Raw genomic sequence first — 20145 nt, 5'->3', positions numbered from 1 at the left:
TGCACTTTCATTGTAATCCCTCTTTTTAAAATATCAGCTAGAATCCACATATTCTGCTTGTCATAAGAGTAAACCTTCAGATTTCTAGTGCCATTGGGAAGGAATTGCCTGGCTTTCTAGGATGGAGAAGATCTACAGGGACGTACGTGGATGGGCTGGTTGTCTTCCGCTTTTACCGATGTTGAAGCAGTTGTCCTTTCTCCAGCCTCACTTTGTCCCTTGCCTTTACAAGTCCATGTGTCTTGAATTCTTGAACTTTCCTGGGGTTCTGCTGCAGGAGTTGGCTTGCTTGTTGGTTTGCACCTAACCCTCCCCTGTCTCCCACTACACTCCACTTTCCAGGCTGTTGGTGCTTTCTCCATTCTGCGGTCAGTCCCCATTTCCCCACATGTTTTCTAATTTGTAAAATGTTAACTTGTCTGCTGTCCTTTCTTCTTTCATTTTCTGTGTCCTTATGAATTTATGCCTTTTTAATTACTCTCATTTTAGTGAGTTTCTAGAAGTGAAGATAAATTTATGACCTTAGTTCCCTTTGTTTAATTAGAAGCTCTCTGATTTTTTTTAAATTCTTTTTTCGCACCTACTTTCATCTTGGAATTCTAGTTTCTTTTTTAAAAAATTCACTGATTATTCACTTGTGCTATCTGAATGCAGCTATTTAAATTAACCTTAGGAGAAAACTTTGAAGTGACAAAAATAAAACAAAAGGAAGATATTAATGTCCCTTGATTTCTAATTTACTTTCATCTATAGCTTAATTTTCAGAACACTTGGTTTTCATGGACTAGGACCCCTGTATACTTTGTGTGTGTGTGTGTGTGTGTGTGTGTGTGTGTGTGTGTGTGTGTATGTATGTATGTATGTATGTCTGTGTGTAAGGGAAATCGTTATTGGCCAGAAGGGACCCTACACTGGTCTGGGAAGGCTTTACACTTAAATTTACATACATATTGCACTTACATTCATAATGTTTAAGGCTCTGCTTCAACGTTAGTGGAAAGAAGCTTTAATTTCTCTCAGTCATGGCTAAATAGGATTTACTTTCGTACTGGACTAGTAGCTAGATGATAGTGCTGTATGTCATTTTAACTATCATCATCTAGAATGATTCTGTGTGTGTGTGTGTGTGTGTGTGTGTGTGTGTGTGGTACGTGGGTCTCTCACTGCTGTGGCCTCTCCCGTTGCGGAGCACAGGCTCCACACGCACAGGCTCAGCAGCCATGGCTCACGGGCCCAGCCACTCCGCGGCATGTGGGATCTTCCCGGACTGGGGCACGAACCCGCGTCCCCTGCATCGGCAGGCGGATTCTCAACCATTGTGCCACCAGGGAAGCCCTAGAATGATTTTTAAATAATTTGGGGGGAAGTAGTTATCAGACTATATAGTATTCACTGTTTTATTTTTTCCAGTATTTTGCATTATTGCTTTTCAGCCATCTTCATGTTGTAAACTCGATTATAATTTAGTGGACTGCTCTAATTCATAAGTGTTTTATATAACTAAGTCAAGATTTGTGTAAGTAATAATAATTGAGGTGAGTTTGTGGTACTTGATATCTAAGTACTTTAATGCATATTTTTTTCTTTATAGTAAAGCCATTTGCAAATGAAGAAGAATATAAGAAAACTGAAGCAATTGTCCAAAAATTTCAAAATGGTATTGGAGAAAAATTGCAGCAGAAATTACTTGAAAGGGCAAAAGAAAAAAGAAATTGGGTATTTATGTTATCGTACTTAGAATATTGATACTTAATGAAAAATAAGTGTATCTGGCTTTCATTTTTAAATTATTACTGTACTGTAAAATCCTTGCAGTTATTGTTGTGTTTATCATCATCCAAAATAATGAGTGAATTGTTCAACTCTGGTGAGTTTTAAGTGTTGTGTGTGGGCTCCTCTCATATTGGGGAACTTGTTAAAATGCAGAGTTCCTGGGACCAGTGATTCTGATTCAGTATCTCTGGAATGGGGGCCCAGAAATCCTTATTTTAACAACTACTCCATGTGGTTCTGATGCAGGTCATCTGTAGACCATGCTTGAGAAAAACAGTTTGCCCAGATAATCAAAGTCCCACAACACTAAAATAAACATCACATTGGTGGCATACAAATATTTAAACAGTACCTAGGAGAAAAGGGGCATTACAGAACTGGAGTGGAGAATGGTTATGAGTATTCTATGTTTCAGTTAGATAGTTTGAGGAGACAGTGGTTTAATAATTACTGAGAGTCTCAGTAATTTGCCACAGGGAATCTTCTTTGACTTTTTCGTCTTAACTACTCTGCTTCTGTAGTACAAACCAGAGGATGAGTTTCCATAATTTAAGATATTACTTTAATCTAGAAATAATGATTGTAACTGTCATTTAGTTTTAGAAATAAAGAGCAAGCTGATCTTCTCATTGTCCTTTGATACCTATGATGGAATAATAAAATTTTATACCTCAAGATTCCCTTTTTCTCAATCTTGAATCTTGAGTGACTTTAATTAAATTAGGGTAAAGGTAAAGAAGTTGTTGTTCTGCCTGTATCCTTTTCACTTATATCTTTTTCCAAATGATTGATTATAGTTTATAACATCAAATTCTTCAAAAAGAACTCCAGGTAATTTGATGAGATCCACTTACTTATACATGAAATTCAATTGCATGTCATGAAAGAGGGATGCATAGAATGTGGTGTCAGTGAAAAATCCAAATTAGTTTTAAGCCTACTGAAAAGTTTTCATATTTCTATGAAAAAGGAAATAGGGAAATTATAAGTGCCTTAATAATTGTTATAACTGAGGATTTGTTGAATATCTATTGTACCCCAGGTACTCTGAGAAAACACACCTAGAGTACTTTGTTGGATACTCCTGGTACTGAGTACTTGGTGATTTCACTATGATCGGTCTGAAGGTGTTTGTTTCAATGCTTTCTTGTTTCATGTGTTTGATAATGTAGCTGAACTGAATAGTACTTAATTCAGATCCCATAATTCTGAAAGAAAGAAATGATCACAGTACCGTTTTTTAATATCTGTGATGATTTAAAATGAAACATGTTTTTAAGTGTTGAAGACTAATTAAAGAAAAAAGGACAAATAGAGCTTTTTTCCCCCCAGTAGTTACACACTGAAGTATTATCAGTAGCATTAGGCTGATGTTCTTAATGTCTTTTAGCTGGAAGACTGGTGGCTGAACGTTGCCTACCTGGATGTTCGTATACCATCACAACTGCATGTCAACTTTGGGGGTCCTGCAAGCCATATTGAACACTACTGGCCTCCAAAGGAAGGCACACAATTGGAAAGAGGAAGTATAAGTCTTTGGCATATCTTGAACTACTGGCAGCTATTAAGAAAGTAAGGCTAGTTATGTCAATTTGGTTACATATTTACCCAAGGTCTCAGGTCGCACAATGTTGAGAAGCTTAATTTACTCATTTGGGGATGAATACTATAGGTGTGACTGTTTGGTTTATAAATTTTATAATGATTTCTTGGTCAATATACTTTTTTGGTTTGTTTTAATAGAGAAAAATTGCCTGTTCATAAAGTTGGAAATACTCCTCTAGATATGAATCAATTCCGAATGCTGTTTTCCACCTGCAAGGTTCCAGGAATTACTAGAGATTCAGTTATTAATTATTTTAGGACTGGTAAGTAGAAAACAAACACATGTACTTTTTCTGGTAAAAGCTTTGGAATTTGGGTAGTTTTGCTGCAGCTTCTTCTGTGATGCTGTGGAACATATTTTTTTTTTTTTTTTTTTTGGCTGCTCCATGTGCCTTGCGAGATATTAGTTCCCTGATCAGGACAGAACCTGGGCCCACAGCAGTGAAAGTGCTGAGTCCTAACCATTGGACCACCAGGGAATTCCCATGGCACTGTGGAACATACTTTTTTTTTTTTAATTTGGAAAATACTGTTGTGAAAAATATTTCTTACTGGATTTTGACTAATCAGAAGCTTTCTATGAACCTTTTCTTTCAGTCATAGCGATTAGCTGGAAGTAATTTGTGGGAATGGATTTTTTAAAACTCTACATGGTTCTGTACAAACCTGTTGCTTATGTTGCATCATTTGAGAGTTTAAATTTTAGTTAAAGAGTAGAATTATGAATCAGTTTTAGGAGATCTGGAGCATATGATCGGGATCCTTCTCTTTCTACCCTCATTTCTTATCTGAATTCTCTTTTGAGTGTTTGTATGTGCTCATCATCCCATTTTGTCTTTGTGAGTATGCTTTCCTCCCCTCAACCCACCCCTTTTCCTCATATGAGGTAAGAGCCTGATACCAATCTTCTTGAAGGCACATGAGTTCAGATTGACTCATCAAAGTTTTTGTTTTACAGTTAGTTTAATGGCACTTTCTGCTTGGTGTCCTACCATATCTTCAAAGGGAAAATTCTGTTGTAGTAACTGCTGGTTTCCAATTACTTCAGGAATTTTTCTTATAAATTTAATAACATAGTTCATATTACTTCAGAATGTCATTATGAATGAGTATTTTTCTTATATAAAATTTTATTTAAAAGTAAAATTTCAATACCCAATTTTGCTTATAGTGTGAGAAGTATAAGTTTACTTTCATGTAGAACTCAACTTCTTGCATGTAAAGCTCTGTAGGAGCTTGAGATATTTAATGTCCTTAAGCCCAGACACGTTTACCTTGATGTTGCAAGAGAAAGAATTAAAAGAAAGAATTAGGAACCTGGTTATTTATGGCATAAAGCTGAACGTCCAAATGTGAATTGAAAAGATGAACAGGGGAAAATTGATAGGAGAATAGCAGTAGGAAATAGAAATAATATGCATATTAGTTAAGAACTATTATCAGTAGACCTGGTTTTGAATTCAATCTTTTATTGCTTAGTAGGTATGTCTGTAGATAAGGTAAGTTCTTTAAGTTACATTGCATAAGGTGGGGATTCATTAATAATGTACTTTTTGATACAGTGGTTTAAGCTGTCATGGTTAGTATGTTCTTGAACTTACAGTTAGGTGAAGAGGTGCAAATAGGGATAAAGCTGAGGGAATCAGTAAACATGAAAAAATATCATAGAGTTTGTGACAAATGCTATATAGAGAATTCAAATCACATGAGTAACTGGGTGGCTGTTTTAGATTAGGTAGTCAGGGAAGACCTCACTGAGGATCTGAATAATAAGATGATCTTGCATAGTTTGTTTGCTTTTCATTTCTGTTTTTGTTTAGTTCAGCTTGGTGGTGGTGGTGGAGGTAGAGGTGTGTTTGTGTGTGTGTGTGTGTGTGTGTTGAGGGGGGAATCTTCTGGGCATGAATAAACTTGGCATGTTCGAAGTGCAATGTGGATGGAGCAGAGTAGGCAAGAAGGAGGGGGTGGATTGTAAAGATGTAAGAGTCTGGATCATATAGTACTTTGTAAGCCAACTAAGGTTTGTTGGCTTTTATTTAAAATGTGATTAGATACTATTAGTGGGTTTTGACAAAGAGAGTGATGTGAACAGTTTTAATGTTTTTTAAAACATTTTTATGTTTTTTATGTTTATGTATGAGTTTTTTAAAAAAGATAATTCTGCCTGCTGTTTGAAGAATAAATTTTTAGTAGAGAGACATGTAGCAGCAGGGAGATGAATTAGAAGCTTGTTTTAGTAGTCCCAGTGAGCCATAACAATGACTTGTCCTAGGGTGGTAGCATGGAGGTGGTGAATAGTTACTAGATTCTGGAGATATTTTGGATATGGAGTAAGCAGAATTATTCATAGATTGGTTGTGAGATGTGAGAGAAAAAGGAATCAGAGATGACCTCAAGTTACTGGGCTTGAGAAGCTAACGGGGTCGATAGGTGTGTTGGTTCATGAGGTGGGGAAAACTGGGAGGAAATATTTAGGGAAGAAAATAAAGAGTTCCCTAGATTGCACTGAATTTAAGATGCCTTTTAGACATCTAGGTGGAAATGTAAATAGGAAGTTGGGTACAGAGTTTGGGGTACTGGGGAGAATTCAGGACTGCAGATAAAGATTTAGGAGTCATCATTAGCAGGCACAGAAATCATTTCTACCCCCATAAAAATCAGTAAGATTACTTTTGGAATACATATAGCTGAAGATGATCAGGGGAACCAGTACTGACCTGATCACAGTCAAATGTAGTATTTGGTGGTCAGAGAAGGAGGGACCAGCAAAAGAGACCAAAGGAGAAAGAAAACAAAAACAATGGTTTCCCAGAAGCCACGAGAAAGAACTGTTTTACCTAGTGCTCCCGTGAGGTCACATGGGGTAGAAATTGAAAGTGACCTTTGGATTTGTCAGAGTGATGTGGACAGAGGCTGCCCCTGACAAGAGCAGTGTTAGTGGAAGTTGGGGAATGGAGCTCAGTTGGAGGAGATGAAAGCAAACTGAAGAAGTGGTGGCAGCATTTGGAAATAATTCTTGCAAAAAAGGTTTGGATGTGCAGTGGGAGATTGTGTGTGTGTGTGTGTGTGTGTGTTATTTTTTTTAAAAAGATGGGTGATACATCATAGGAATGACATAGGAGAGAAGGAAAAATTATCTTGCAGGGGAAAGGATAAAGAACCAAAGACATTGAGAATGTAAGAGTAGAAATGGTGGAAGAACTGGCCTTTGGCAGGAGCAAGGATGAGAGGCAATGCAGAAAGTGTGTGTCTAGATGCACACAGATGGGCTGATCTTGCTGTAGGAAGACGAGGCTGTTCCATGTATTGCTTGTGTTTTCCTTGGTGAAATAAGAACTGAGGTGGGGGTGGAATATTTGAGAAAAAAAGGAGATGGTTTGAAATGGTCATTTTGGAAAGTGGGAAAAGCAGACATTCTGTGGAAACATAGGGTAGCTAAACAGTGTTGAGATGTGTTTTTATGAATTTAAAGTTAGACTATATGATGTGTTGTGTTTCTTCCTTCAGCAACAGGGGCAGGTGCAGAGGGAGTGAGGATTTTTGCAAGGGAGAAATTATAATGTTGGCTATAGAATCTATCCTGGATAAGGAGAAAATTAAAGAAATAATGTGTGTTGAGGGGGACGGCAGCATGCCGGCTGCTGCAGATAAGAGGCTAGTCTAGTCTCAGTAAGGAGGCAAGTTAGACCTAGTTTTGTTTTTTGTTGATTTTTTACCTTAAGAGACCATTAAGACTAGTTCAGTTTTGCTTTTCATCCTGTGCACCTCATTTTGCCCAAGAAGTTCAGACTTCGAATGTCATCTCTTGTCATCTAGATTCATGGATTTGTGCATAGCCTAATTTGACTCAAGTTCCCCACTGCTGGACCCACCCTCCACTCCTTCCCCAAACCCTTCTGCTGTACTTCATAGAGCTCGTGGTCAGCAGAATCCATTATATTCTCCACCTTTTCTCAGATAGTTCCCCTTTCCTTTTGAAAGGTGCTTTTCATGAAACCTGGTTATTTTTTTACACTGCTGTTCCTATAACCATCTCAGATGGGGATTTTGTTTTTCTCTTACACTTTGGTACTGAAGGGCAAGTAGATGTTGGTGTCTTCTTTATTTCCTATTGCCCTTTTCACATGTTCTTTTCCCTTGCAATTTGAGCTCTTGAAAAAAAATGCTATCAGGTTATGTCACTCCTGCTTGTCATTGTCATAGTGACTTCCCTTTTGGTCACTTTCCTTCATTCATTGATTGCTTTAGCACCAGTCTCACTGTCTGTCTCTCCATTGCTCCCTCAGTCACATTCTTGCTGGCTTCAGCCTCCATTTGTGGATGATCCATGGCTTCTCCTTCCTTCCTCTCCTTTTTCTCCTTCTCAAGCAGCCACCCACTCCCATGGCCCAGCCATAGACCTTGTTGTAATCAAAAACTCTCTCACCTCTAACAGTGTGGTTGTAGGCATCTTACTCTGACCTCCACCTTCTCTTCACAACTCACTTCCTTTAGGTCCACCTCAGCCATTTCTTTGACCACATCTTGACTTAAAATTCAGTTGCTCTGCAGTTCTTCGCTGTTTCATTTCTCCCTCCCCATGGCCACATCTTCACATCTTTCTGTGGTTCTTTACTGTCACCACTCCTTACGTATACATTCAAACCTTTGCTCACCTGCTCCCTCCCCACTCGACCCCTGCCTCAACACTTTAAATTTCAGACTTCTGTCTTTCCTCTACATATTAAAGACACCTACCCTAGCAATTTACTTGGCCAAAGGAAACCACAAAACATCACTTAACTTTTCTCAGTCAAACCTCAAGTGGACGCACAGCACTACCTTGCTGTATTCTTCTGTCAAGCTTTTCTCTCACTTCCAGAGAAGACTGTTTCATGCCTTTCTTCTTCTTTATTCCCAACTAGTGAACTCTTTTATTTCTCAACAAATGTAAAGCAATGTTTCTATCACCAAAGTTGCCAACCTATCCGGTAGGCAGAATAATGACCCCCAAATATGTCCACTTCCTAATCCTTGGAACCGACTGAATGTGTTACCTTAAATGGTAAAGGGGAATTAGGTTGCAGATGAAATTAAGTTTGCTAATCATTGACCTTGAGATATTGAGATTATCCTGGATTATTCAGGTGGGCCCAGAGTAATCATAAGAATTCTTATAAGTGAAGAAAGAGGCAGAGGAGAGAACCAAAGGGGTGGAAGCATGAGAAAGTCATGATCTTCTCTTGATGGCTCTAAAGATGGAGGAATGGAGGGAATTCCCTGGCGGTCCAGTGGTTAGGACTCAGCACTTTCACTGCCGGTGTCCAGGTTCGCTCCCTGATTGGGGAACTAAAACCCTGCAAGCTGCGTGGGGCAGCCAAAAAAAAAAAAAAAAGGAGGAATGGGGCCCTGAGCCAAGGTATGTGGGCAGCCTCTAGAGGCTGAAAAAGCAAAGGAAACAGATTCACCCCTAGAGCCTCCAGAAGGAACACAGACTTGCTGACACCCTCATTTTAGCCCAGTGAGACACATTTCAGACTTTGGTCCCCAGACCTGTAAGACAATAAATTTGTGTTGTTAGTGGTGATTTACCACTAAGTTAGTGGTAGTTTATTACAGTGGTCATAGAATCATTCATTCAAATATTGGCCCATTCTGTAACCTCCTTGCAGTACACTACTGCACATTCATATACTTTGTCTTCTCTTTTTAAGAGTGTGGAAGGGTTCTGACTCCTAAGGATAACCCTTCTGTAAGGTGCCCTGGGCTCCACCACCTCTTGTTTAATCAAGGACCTTGCTTCTGCATTATCCTTTCTCTCTGTGCTGCATTAACAGTTTTCCCTCTTAAGCGGGTTGTACCAATTTGTAATATCTCCCTTCTTAAAAAGAAAAAATTAACCTCTTGCTTTCTTCAAGTGTCACACCCCAGTCAAAGCCACCATCAACTCTCACTTAGGTGGTTCTCACCTGGACCACTTCAGTTACCTCCTAACTGATCTTGCTGTATATTTTCTTCCCTCTTATAATCTCTTCTCCATATGGCAGCTAGAGTGCCCTTTGTAAAGTATTAATTAGGTGACATTATTACTGTCCTGCTTAAAACCTTCCATTGGCTTCTTTTCCATCATACTTCAGATTGCAGGCCCTTTCTAAGGCCAATATGGTCTGGCCCCAATTTTTTCTACCATTCTACCCATTTCTCTCTGCTGCAGCTGCACTGACCTTGTTTCCCTTTAAGCAGACCAGCTCATTTTTGTCTTAATGCCCTTGTACTTGCTGTTACCTCTACCTGGAACTCTCTTCCTGCAGGAATTTCTGTATTCACACCTTTGCTTCATTTTGTTCTCTGCTCAAATATCCCCTCTTATGCTCATCCTGTGGTAACACCCTTCTGTCGTCCTCTTCCTAAATATTTATTGATTAACTTGGCATCAGGTTTATTTTATTTTTTCTTTTGCAGCCTGAAATTTTAGGTAATAGAGGACAGCAATAAAAGGTAGTGGTGGTAAATGTAAAAGGGTATGGAGGTTTTTGAAGGGGAAGAAAGAAGAAGTGGTTTGGAAATAGCCATGAGGGACAAAGGAAATACATACCTCACCTACATGGACTTGAGGAAATAGGATATAAGAGAAAAAATAATAGTGCTATCAGGAAATGGCTCTTCCTCTTAGCTGATGAATAGATTTCATTAGATAATCTGTGTAAAACATTTAGCACAGTTCCTTGTATGTAATGTCAACCAATAAATTTACTTCCAGTGGCAGTATATGTCTTTCCTAACTTTCTTCCTCTTCTTTCTTTTTTGAGAGGGAAGGAGCAGAGATCTTATAGGAAGATCCTTGTCAAAGGAACTAGTACTTGAAAAATGGGACTAAATCAGAATAGTCTGAGATTTACAAATATCAAAAATAAATAGTTCTTGGGGAGTTAAGATGTGCCAAATGAGTCATAGAATCAGTTATCAGTGGCTTACCAGGTGTCATCAGAGCCTTAAGTAATGCTACAGATTGGGCAAAATGCTTTCTCCTTGCCACCCAGGCATACAGTGTCCTTATTCTACTGAAAACTATTTTATTGAGAAATCACAGCTAGATACTATTGCAGTTAAATTATGTGATGATCAATAAACATTAAAATAATCTCTAAGCCGGACAGGAGTAAAGACGCAGATGTAGAGAATGGACTTGAGGACACAGGGAGGGGGAAGGGTAAGCTGGGACGAAGTGAGAGAGGGGCATGGACGTATATACACTACCAAACGTAAAATAGATAGCTAGTGGGAAGCAGCCGCATAGCACAGGGAGATCAGCTCAGTGCTTTGTGACCACCTAGAGGGGTGGGATAGGGAGGGTGGGAGGGAGACGCAAGAGGGAGGAGTTATGGGGATATATGTGTATGTATAGCTGATTTACTTTGTTATAAAGCAGAAACTAACACACCATTTTAAAGCAATTATACTCCAATAAAGATGATAAAAAAAAAATAGAAAAACCCCCAAAGAAACTTAAATAGCTCTCCTCCAGGATTTCTCTGCGACCCTTTTCTCTTCCCATCCTATCCATAAATAAAACTAGAAAGCCCTGCAATAGTATGGAATTTATATGATTCTTAAGGTGTACAAATATTTGAAACTTTCATGGATTTCTAGATGTTTTACATGGATGGGTTTCAGGAACATGTATTTATGACATAATAACTGAAATTTGATCACCTTATTAAAGTGTTTTTATTCATGTGACATGTTTGATGAATATATGATAGATAAAATATTGGAGGAATTTTTTTTCTGTTGGATATAAATATGCAGCTTTACTCTTGCTTAACTTTGAAAGATTTGAGTCTTCTGTTGTTCTTTTTCTTTTTCCAGAGAGTGAAGGGCATTGCCCAAGTCACATTGCAGTGATGTGTCGAGGCCGAGTTTTTGTGTTCGATGTAATGCATGAAGGATGTTTGATGACCCCACCAGAGATTCTCAGGTTTTCACACTACTTTCTTTTTTTTTTAAATCTCTATATATTTTTAAAATTTATTTATTTTTGGCTGCTTCGGGTCTTAGTTGCGGCAGACGGGATCTTCATTGCAGCATGTAGGATCTTTCGTTGTGGTGTGCGGGCTTCTCTCTATTTGTGGCACGCAGGCTCAGTAGTTGGAGTGCACAGGCTTAATTGCCCCGTGGCATGTGGGATCTTAGTTCCCGGACCAGGGATCGAATCCGTGTCCCCTGCGTTGGAAGGCGGATTCTCAACCACTGGACCACCAGGGCAGTCCCTCATCTCTCAGACTACATTCTTTTTTTATTTTATTTATTTATTTATTTTTAATTTTTGGCTGTGTCTGATCTTAGTTGCAGCACACGGGATCTTCGTTGCGGTGCATGAGCTTCTCTTTAGTTCTGGCACAGGGGCTTCTCTCTAGTGTGGTGTGTGGGTTTTCTCTTTCTGGTTGTGGCGCCTGGGCTCCACAGCATGTGGGCTCTGCAGTTTGTGGCATGTGGGCTCTCTGTTTGCAGCGTGCGGGCTCAGTAGTTGCCCCACGGCATGAGGGATCTTAGTTCTGCCCAGGCATTGAATGCGTCCCCTGCATTGGAAGGCGGATTCTTTACCACTGGACCACCAGGGAAGTCCCTCAGACTACTTTCTTGAGTCTCATTAGGTCTTAAGCTTTTGCTTGAGTTAAAAAATAAATGTTCAAAATTACCTTTTTAAAAGGTGACGGTAAGGTGAGAAATAAGAATTTTATGTATGCTAATTTTTAAACATCTATTTTATTTTTAATTTAAATTAACTTTAAATTTTACTGGATGTATATGAATATATTCTCCTTGGAGAAGAGATAAACATTACAAATATTACTCATCCCATTCCCTGTCCCCAAATTAATCACTGTTGCTAGCTTGGTATATTCTACCCTTCCAGATCTGTTGCAGTGAATTTATATGCACATACAGATTTTAAAAAAAGAACATATATGTATATTTTATATGTAGTATATATTACATATATACAAATAGTATGTACATATAATAGTGTATACAGAGAGAGTATTATTTTGTATGTGTTTTGTTTTTTCTTTAATAATTTTTGTCTCCGTTGTGTCTTTGCTGCTGTGCATGGGCTTTTCTCTAGTTGTGACGAGCGGGGGCTACTCTTCGTTGTGGTGCACGGGCTTCTTATTGTTGTGGCTTCTCTTGTTGCAGAGCACAGGCTCGAGGCATGCGGGCTTCAGTAGTTGTGGCACGCGGGCTCGGTAGTTGTGGCTCCCGGGCTCTAGAGTGCAGGCTCAGTAGTTGTGGTGCAGGGGCTTAGTTGCTCCGCAGCAGGTGGCTTCTTCCCAGACCAGGGCTCAAATCTGTGTCCCCTGCATTGGCATGTGGATTCTTAACCACTGCACCACCAGGGAAGTCCTGGGTATAGTTGTTTGACAATGTTGTGTTAGTTCTTACTGTACAGCGAAGTGAAGTTCCCTGTGCTATACAGCAGGTTCTCATTAGTTACCTAGTTTATACATATTAGTGTATATATGTCAATCCCAGTCTCTCAATTCATCCCATCTGCCCCTTCCCCCCTTGGTGTCTATACATTTGTTCTCTACATCTGTGTCTCTATTTCTGCCCTGCAAACCGGTTCATCTGTACCATTTTTCTAGATTCCACATATATGCGTTAATATACGATATTTGTTTTTCTCTTTCTGACTTACTTCACTCTGTATGACACTTTCTAGGTCCATCCACATCTCTACAAATGACCCATTTTTGTTCCTTTTTATGGCTGAGTAATAGTCCATTGTATATTTGTACCACATTTTCTGTATACATTCATCTGTTGATGGACATTTAGGTTGCTTCCATGACCTGATTATTGTAAATAGTGCTGCATATGTTTATATTTTTAAAGTTAGTATTATGCAAAAATTTCCAGATGTAGCAGGAATTATATAATGAAGCTCCTCCATGTACTCACACCCAGCTTCAACAGTTATTAACTCCTAGCTTCAACAGTTATAAATTCCTAGCCTTGTTTCAACTATACCTCCTGTGCCCCTCCCGTCACTCCTCCATGGATTATTTTAAAGAAAATCTCAGACGTAATATCCTTTCACTATAAATAGTATGACTCTCTAAGATATAAGGAGTCTCAAAAATATAAATATACATTACTATTATCACACCTAATGACTTGCTTATTCTAAAAAGTTATCAAGGATTCTTTAGTATGTTAATATATCAGTACAATCAGTTGTTCATATTTTCTAGATTGTATTCTGAATGTTGAATTATTGGAAGGTATATATATTTTAAATTATTTTTATTGAGTATTACAAACATGTACACAAGCACATACAGAAGTACATACCTAATTACTCATGCAGCCACCATGCAGGTCAAGATACAGAACGTTTCCATTACTCCAGAAATCCCCCTTATACCACTTCCTAGTTACTGGGCTTTTGTTCCTTCTCAAGGATAATCACTTAGTTTGCTTGCAGTTTTTATTAGTACAGAAAATGCTGCTGTGGCTGGGCCATGAGCCATGGCCGCTGAGCCTGCGCATCTGGAGCCTGTGCTCTGCAACGGGAGAGGCCACAACAGTGAGAGGCCCATGTACCACCAAAAAAAAAAAAAAAAAAAATGCTGATGTGAAAATTCCTGTACAGGTCTTTGACGTATACATGCATGCACTTCTGTCTGATTACACTCAGGAGAGGACTTGGGGAGTCATAGTGTATGTATATGTTCAGCCTCAGTGGTTGTGCCAGCTTTCCAAAGTAGTTGTGCTAGTAAGCACTTGAACTAGTGTGTTCAACAGTAGGAGTGTTGTAGGAGTTCCTTATATATTCTGGATATGAGCTTTTCATGGGTTTTAAACTGTCTTTTTGATCAACAAAAGCTCTTCATTTGAATGTAGTCCAATTTATCAGTCTTTCACCATCCAGATTGTACTTTTTGTGTACTGTTAAAAATTTTTTTTTCCTAACCCAGTGTTAGGAAGATATTTTCTTTTTAAATAATTAATTAATTAATTAATTAATTGTTTGCTGCATTGGGTCTTTGTTGCTGCTTGCAGGCTTTCCCTAGTTGCAGCAAGCGGGGGCTACTCTTCATTGCGGTGCATGGGCTTCTCATTGCGGTGGCTTCTCTTGTTGCAGAGCATAGGCTCTAGTCATGCAGGCTTCAGTAATTGTGTGTAGGCTCAGTAGTTGTGTCATGTGGGCTCAGTAGTTGTGGCTTGCATGCTCAGTAGTTGTGGCGCAGGGACTTAGTTGTTCCATGGCATGTGGGATCTTCCTGGACCAGGGATTGAACCTGTGTCCCCTGCATTGGCAGGTAGATTCTTAGCCACTGGGCCACCAGGGAAGTCCCTTGCCTTTTTTTCTTTTTTTTTTTTAAAGATAGAAAAAAAAAATAACACTTTATTTCCAGATAATTAAAGAATCTAAAATGATCTATATAATTAGAATTAATAAGTGACTTTTAGCAAGCTGGATATGAGGTCTTCATATAAAAATTAATATTTCGGGCTTCCCTGGTGGCGCAGTGGTTGAGAATCCGCCTGCCGATGTAGGGGACACGGGTTCGTGCCCCGGTCCGGGAAGATCCCACGAGCCGCGGAGCGGCTGGGCCCGTGAGCCATGGCCGCTGCGCCTGCGCGTCCGGAGCCTGTGCTCCGCAACGAGAGAGGCCACGACAGTGAGAGGCCCGCGTACCACAAAAAAAAAAAAAAAAAAAAAAAAAAAAAAAAAAAAAATTAATATTTCTATATACTAGCAATTAGTAAAAGAAAATTTAAGAATTTATGAAACCTCTTTTTTTCACACACACACACACACACACACACACACACACACACAGTATTTTATTTTTACAAGAGATAAATAAACTGACACCAAGCATTGTAAATGGATGACCACAACAAAAGCAACAATGATTGCAATTACCAAACACGAAACACAGTCATACTATGTCATAATATTGACATTCAGTCCAGTAATCCTCCACTGTAACAGCTCGTTTACTTTGCAGTGAAAATTGATTTGTATATTTTTTGCCTGAGTCCTTGTGGGATTTTTTTTTTTTTAATTCAAACAGAAAGTCACAAAAATTATAATCGTCCTCATCAGTTCACTCAGTCCCATGTAATTAATTTTTTTTCATCTTGATCTTTTGTTAGCACTTTTATAATTCATCAGTTTTCCATTAGAGTTCTGAAAATGCCTATTGATTCAGTTCAGCAGTATTGTCAGTTACCAGAAATCTGTACTTCTCAGTCTTTTCCATGAATTCTTTGAAGATGAAAGCCTTTTTGTTGTAGGAACACTTTTGCAAAAGCATCAGAGTATATCCAGAACTGTCTGTAAATGACAGACTTAAAAATGACCATGGTTAAAGATTTGATGAAAGTTCATAATAATGCAATTGACAAGGAAATTTAGTTATTTCTGATATATACAGGTTTTTTTTTTTTTTTGCGGTACGCGGGCCTCTCACTGTTGTGGCCTCTCCCTTTGTGGAGCACAGGCTCCAGACGCGCAGGCTCAGCGGCCATGGCTCACGGGCCCAGCCGCTTCGCGGCATGTGGGATCTTCCCAGACCTGGGCACAAAGCCGTGTCTCCTGCATCGGCAGGTGGACTCTCAACCACTGCGCCACCAGGGAAGCCCTAAAGTAATAACTAGAATTATGACTTACAACATTATACCAGAACATATAAGATTTTTAGAAATTTCATGTAATGTCTGAAACATTTATATTATTTCCATACAAATAACCCAAAGAAAGTTTAGTATTAGTTGTGTTTTTTTTGTTTGTTTTTTTATACTGCAGGTTCTTATTAGGCATCAGTTTTATACACATCAGTGTATACATGTCAATCCCAATAGCGCAATTCATCACACTACCACCACCACCACCATCCCCATCCCAATGTGGTTTTCCCCCCTTGGTGTTATACGTTTGTTCTCTACATCTGTGTCTCAACTTCTGCACTGCAAACCGGTTCATCTGTACCATTTCTCTAGGTTTGACATATATGTGTTAATATACGATATTTGTTTTTCTCTTTCTGACTTAACTTCACTCTCTATGACAGTCTGTAGATCCATCCACGTCTCAACAAATGACTCAATTTTGTTCCTTTTTATGGCTGAGTAATATTCCATCATATATATATATATATATATATATATATATATATACATATATACCACAACTTCTTTATCCATTCATCTGTCCATAGGCATTTAGGTTGCTTCCATGACCTGGCTATTGTAAATAGTGCTGCAATGAACATTGGGGTGCATGTGTCTTTTTGAATTATGATTTTCTCTGGGTATATCCCCAGTAGTGGGATTGCTGGATCATATTGTAATTGTATTTTTAGCTTTTTAAGGAACCTCCATACTCTTCTCCATAGTGGCTGTATCAATTTACATTCCCACCAACATTGCAAGAGGGTTTCCTTTGGTCCACACCCTCTCCAGCATTTGTTGTTTGTAGATTTTCTGATGATGTCGATTCTAACTGCTGTGAGGTGATACCTCATTGTAGTTTTGATTTGCATTTCTCTAATAATTAGTGATGTTGAGCAGCTTTTCATGTGCTTCTTGGCCATCTGTATGTCTTCTTTGGAGAAATGTCTATTTAGGTCTTCCACTCGTTTTTGGATTGGGTTGTTTGTTTCTTTAATATTGAGCTGCATGAGCTGTTTATATATTTTGGAGATTAATCCTTTGTCTGTGGATTCGTTTGCAAATATTTTCTCCCATTCTGAGGGTTGTCTTTTCGTCTTGTTTATGGTTTCCTTTGCTGTGCAAAAGCTTTGAAGTTTCATTAGATCCCATTTCTTTATTTTTCTTTTTATTTCGATGACTCTAGAAGGTGGATCAAAAAAGATCTTGCTGTGATTTATATCAAAGAGTGTTCTTCCTATGTTTTCCTCTAAGAGTTTTATAGTGTCCGGTCTTACATTTAGGTCTCTAATCCATTTTGAGTTTATTTTTGTATATGGTGTTAGGAAGTGTTCTGATTTCATTCTTGTACTTGTAGCTGTCCAGTTTTCCCAGCACCGCTTATTGAAGGGACTGTCTTTTCTCCACTGTATATCCTTGCCTCCTTTGTCATAGATTAGTTGACCATAGGTGTGTGGGTTTAATTCTGGGCTTCCGATCTTGTTCCGTTGATCTATGTTTCTGTTTTTGTGCCAGTACCATGTTGTCTTGATTACTGTAGCTGTGTAGTATAGTCTGAAGTCAGGGAGTCTGATTCCTCCAGCTTCTTCTTTTTTCCTCAAGACCACTTTGGCTATTCGGGGTCTTTCGTGTCTCCATACAAATTTTAAGATTTTTTGTTCTAGTTCCGTAAAAAATGCCATTGGTAATTTGATAGGGATTGCGTTGAATCTGTAGATTGCTTTCGGTAGTATAGTTATTTTCACAATATTGATTCTTCCAATCCAGGAACATGGTATATCTCTCCATCTGTTGGTATCATCTTTAATTTCTTTCATCAGTGTCTTATAGTTTTCTAAACACAGATCTTTTGTCTCCCTAGGTAGGTTTATTCCTAGGTATTTTATTCTTTTTGTTGCAGTGGTAAATGGGAGTGTTTCCATAATTTCTCCTTCAGATTTTTCATCATTAGTGTATAGGAATGCAAAAGATTTCTGTGCATTAATTTTGTATCCTGCAACTTTACCAAATTCATTGATTAGCTCTAGTAGTTTTCTGGTGGCATTTTTAGGATTCTCTATGTATAGTATCATGTCATCTGCAAACAGTGACACTTTTACTTCTTCTTTTCCAATTTGTATTCCTTTTATTTCTTTTTCTTCTCTGATTGCAGTGGCTAGGACTTCCAAAACTATGTTGAATAATAGTGGTGAGAGTGGACATCCTTGTCTCATTCCTGATCTTAGAGGAAATGCTTTCAGTTTTTCACTATTGAGAATGATGTTTGCTGTGGGTTTGTCGTATATGACCTTTATTATGTTGAGGTAGATTCCCTCTATGCCCGCTTTCTGGAGAGTTTTTATCATGAATGGGTGTTGAATTTTGTCAGAAGCTTTTTCTGCATCTATTGAGATGATCATATGGTTTTTATTGTTCAGTTTGTTAATATGGTGTATCACATTGATTGATTTGCATATATTGAAGAATCCTTGTATCCCTGGGTTAAATCCCACTTGATCATGGTGTATGATCCTTTTAATGTGTTGTTGGATTCTGTTTGCTAGTATTTTGTTGAGGATTTTGGCATCTATATTCATCAGTGATATTGGTCTGTATTTTCTTTTTTTGTAGTATCTTTGTCTGGTTTTGGTATTGGGGGGGGTGATGGTGGCCTCATAGAATGAGTTTGGGAGTGTTCCTTCCTCTGCAATTTTTTGCAAGAGTTTGAGAAGGATGGGTGTTAGCTCTTCTCTAAATGTTTGATAGAATTCACCTGTGAAGCCATGTGGTCCTGGACTTTTGTTTGTTGGAGATTTTTTTTTTTTTTTTTTTTTTTTTTTTTTTTCCGGTATGCGGGCCTCTCACTGTTGTGGCCTCTCCCGTTGCGGAGCACAGGCTCCGGACGCGCAGGCCTAGCGGCCATGGCTCACGGGCTTAGTTGCTCCGCGGCATGTGGGATCTTCCCGGACCAGGGCACGAACCCGTGTCCCCTGCATCGGCAGGCGGATTCTCAACCACTGCGCCACCAGGGAAGCCCTGTTGGAGATTTTTAATCAGAGTTTCAATTTCATTACTTAAGATAGGTCTGTTCATATTTTCTATTTCTTCCTGGTTCAGTCTTGGAAGGTTATAGCTTTCTAAGAATTTGTCCATTTCTTCCAGGTTGTCCATTTTATTGGCATAGAGTTGCTTGTAGTAGTCTCTTAGGGTGCTTTGTATTTCTGCTGTGTCTGTTGTAACTTCTCCTTTTTCATTTCTAATATTACTGATTTGAGTCCTCTCCCTGTCATTTTTTTTTTTTTTTTTTTTAATGCTACGCCGGCCTCTCACTGTTGTGGCCTCTCCCGTTGCGGAGCACACACTCTGGACACGCAGGCTCAGCGGCCATGGCTCATGGGCCCAGCCGCTCCGCGGCATGTGGGATCTTCCCAGACCGGGGCACGAACCCGTGTTCCCTGCACCGGCAGGTGGACTCTCAACCACTGCACCACCAGGGAAGCCCTCTCCCTGTCTTTCTTGATGAGATTGGCTAAAGGTTTATCAATTTTGTTTATCTTCTGAAAGAACCAGCTTTTAGTTTTATTGATCTTTGCTATTGTTTTCTTTTTTCCTTTTCACTTATTTCTGCTGTGATCTTTATGATTTATTTCCTTCTCCTAAGTTTGGGATTGTTTGTTCTTTTTTTTAGTTCCTTTAGGTGTAAGATTAGATTGTTTACTTGAGATTTTTCTTGTTTCTTGAGGCAGGCTTGCCTATTTTTCTATTGGCTATTTTTTTTTATTCTTATTGATTTGTAGTAATTATATTTCTGGGCACTGGTCCTTTATCAGTTATACAGATTGCAAACATTTTCTTCCAGTTAACATTTTTTTTGGTAATTGAACAGACATTGTTAATTTTGATGTAGGCATAATTATCCATCTTTTAGGTGTTTTGCTTTTGTGTCTTGGATAATCTTTCAGTACGTTCCAGCTATATTTTATTTTATTTATTTATTTATTTATTTTTTGGTGACACGCGGGCCTCTCACTGTTGTGGCCTCTCCCTTTGCAGAGCACAGGCTCCGAATGTGCAGGCTCAGCACCCATGGCTCACAGACCCAGCTGCTCCACGGCATGTGAG

General features: G+C 38.8%; 1 protein-coding gene across 7 annotated transcripts in view; it reads left to right on the top strand.

Moving 5' to 3' along the window:
• CROT (carnitine O-octanoyltransferase) overlaps positions 1–20145 on the top strand; it is a 64564-nt gene that overhangs the window by 5691 nt on the left and 38728 nt on the right. For 6 of the 7 annotated variants that reach the window (XM_059073952.2, XM_067042707.1, XM_067042705.1 and 3 more), the window contains exons 4-7: positions 1592–1716; positions 3164–3345; positions 3517–3641; positions 11227–11335. In XM_059073952.2, coding sequence (XP_058929935.1) covers positions 1592–1716; positions 3164–3345; positions 3517–3641; positions 11227–11335 — 541 coding nt within the window. The remainder of the gene's footprint in view (positions 1–1591; positions 1717–3163; positions 3346–3516; positions 3642–11226; positions 11336–20145) is intronic. The other variant, XM_067042706.1, reaches the window with a different exon arrangement.

Source organism: Kogia breviceps, chromosome 9 (genome assembly GCF_026419965.1).
Source record: "Kogia breviceps isolate mKogBre1 chromosome 9, mKogBre1 haplotype 1, whole genome shotgun sequence".
Taxonomy (NCBI): Eukaryota; Metazoa; Chordata; class Mammalia; order Artiodactyla; family Physeteridae; genus Kogia; species Kogia breviceps.
The sequence above is the reverse complement of the archived record's forward strand: the minus strand, read 5'-3'. Positions and strand labels throughout refer to the sequence as shown.